Genomic DNA, 2533 nt, shown 5'->3' on the forward strand with positions numbered 1-2533 from the left:
GTAAACTGACTTTGTTTGACACCATAATTAACGGTCAAAATTATTTACTATTCATTGGTGCTAGAAATCTAGCACCAACCAAACAAGACCATGACACTACTACATGTAGGGCTGGAAAAAAAGCTCGTTAAGCTGGTTCGGTGGCTCGTTTCAAAATTGCTCCGATTACGTTCGTTCTTTTTTAAAAATAAAAATTAGTTGATTTGGAACAAAAGTCAATTTTGTCAGGCTCGGCTCGGCTCGGCTCGTTATGCTCGATTTGAAGTTGCATATCAAACAACGCGGGAGACTATAATAAATACAAATATATTGATTTCGAAGAAAGCTCGAAAAAAGTCGAGGCTCGGCTCGATTCCACCCCTAACTACATGCATCCTCTCACTTCATCTCCTTGCTGCTAGCCGTTCAACACGAGCGCGCGCGTGTCCAAAATGCCATGCTCATATGCGTCGTCATGCATGATGAGGACCAGTAGGTGTCTCCGTTAAGCTGATCGAAGAAACCAACGCTGGCTACCTATCCTTATCAAAAGGAAAAAGAAAAAACGCTGGCTACCTATAAATACCGGCGCCCCAGCCCTCCTTTTGCATCGAACCAAAAGCTCCGATCCGTCCTTACGTGCTTAACCACCTACACAGCTCACACTACTCAGGTCACTCGTACACAGGCAGTGCAAGCTAGCATGGCGCACAAGCTCCCAGCCACCCTCGTCGCCGCCTTCGCCGTCCTCCTTGCCCTCGCCGCGCCGCTGGTGGTCATCGCCGGCGACCCCGACATGCTCCAGGACATCTGCGTCGCCGACTACCATTCCCTCAAGGGCCGTAAGTCCTGATCTCTGCATTCACTACTACGTACTCGATCGGGACGAATAGCATATATATGCAATTTTATTACGATGATGAACATGAACGAAATAATGTCCGCATGCATGCATGCATGCAGCGCTGAGGCTGAACGGGTTCCCGTGCAAGAGGGCGGAGAACGTGACGGCGCACGACTTCTCCTCCGGCCTGCTGGCGAAGCCCGGCAACACCAGCAACGCGGTGGGGTCGGCGGTGACGGCGGCGAACGTGGAGATGGTGGCGGGGCTCAACACCCTGGGCGTGTCCATGGCGCGCATCGACTTCGCGCCGTGGGGTGTGAACCCGCCGCACACCCACCCGCGCGCCACCGAGATCATCTTCGTCCTCAAGGGATCCCTCCACGTCGGCTTCATCACCACCGCGAACGTCCTCTTCGCACGCACCCTCCGAAGGGGCGAGATCTTCGTCTTCCCCCGCGGCCTCGTCCACTTCCAGAGGAACAACGGCCGCGCCCCCGCCGCCGTCGTCTCCGCCTTCAACAGCCAGCTGCCGGGCACGCAGGCCGTCGCCGCCACGCTCTTCGGCGCCTCGCCGCCGGTGCCCGACGACGTGCTCGCCAGGGCGTTCCAGATCGACGCCGGCCTCGTCGAGGCCATCAGGGCCAAGTTCCCGGCGCCCATGTAGTAGGCGCGCGCATGCTGGCCCTGCCAATGCCATGCAAGCACATCGATGGTGATTTCAGTCCGAGCGATACGATTGTGTGCTAGCGCGCTGTAATAAAGCATGATCCGTCAAATAATTGGTTGGGTTTGTTTCGTGTGTGTGGTCATGCATGCCCTGGCCTCAAGTCATGGACACTTCACTGTTACGTTGTTGCTTTTCAATTTCAGCGTGAACCATTTGGGTAAGGTGTGGTATATGCAATGGAAATGAATGCTCTGATTGTCTCAAGTGTTTATTTTTGTCTGAATAAATCTGTCAATGGATCGTCCTTCAATAGTAACAATTCACCATTTCATCGCAAATTCTTGTAAAGTAAGTCTACACTCTACAGTACATAGGAGGTCTGCATCCGTGCAATCGCGAACTTGGTCGTGTAAGTGTCAACCAGTAATTGTGATGCATCATCGGCCGTCATCAGAACTTGGCACTGTCAAAATTGTGAGCAAGCTAACCTGATTCCCTCTACTGTCCTACTACCTGACTAATCTCTTTCTGGTACTTTTTTTTTTGATAAAAGCCCTTAGGCAAGCTTTATTGATCGAAGATAATTACATCATTAGCAAAAAGTAGGGTAATAAAACTCGGGGGATCATCGTCCCAGATACAATTTTCTTTAGTAACCATAGCTTGCCTAGCCAGCTCATGTGCCACGTGGTTTGCTTCCCTACATAAATGCTCAATGGAAATCTCCTGGAAGCCACTCCAAACTATAGTGCATTCATCATATATGGCAGCAGCTGAATTCGCAGTGAAACCTTCATTCTTCATAATTTCAATGACTTCCATACAATCAGTTTGGACAATCAATTGGTTACCTCCAATATATTGAGCGAGCATCAGTCCCTCCTTAAATGCAAACGCTTCCGCCATTGGTGCATCCACTAGGTAGGGGATAAAAGAGTTTGACGCAGCGATCATACCTCCAGAGCTATCTCTGATAATAGCACCTGTGCTGCCACAACCCAAATCCTCGTTGTAGGAAGCATCTATGTTCAGTGTCAGGTAAC

At 50.7% G+C, this 2533-nt stretch overlaps 1 protein-coding gene across 1 annotated transcript; it reads left to right on the forward strand.

Moving 5' to 3' along the window:
* The first annotated feature begins 410 nt into the window (after positions 1–410).
* On the forward strand, positions 411–1761 carry LOC120643560 (germin-like protein 1-3). Its single transcript, XM_039919951.1, has 2 exons — positions 411–821; positions 943–1761. The coding sequence occupies exons 1-2, from the start codon at positions 683–685 to the stop codon at positions 1485–1487; spliced, it is 684 nt and encodes a 227-aa protein (XP_039775885.1). The 5' UTR covers positions 411–682; the 3' UTR covers positions 1488–1761.
* Positions 1762–2533: the final 772 nt, after the last annotated feature.

The sequence above is a fragment of the Panicum virgatum genome, chromosome 8K (genome assembly GCF_016808335.1).
Source record: "Panicum virgatum strain AP13 chromosome 8K, P.virgatum_v5, whole genome shotgun sequence".
NCBI lineage: Eukaryota > Viridiplantae > Streptophyta > Magnoliopsida > Poales > Poaceae > Panicum > Panicum virgatum.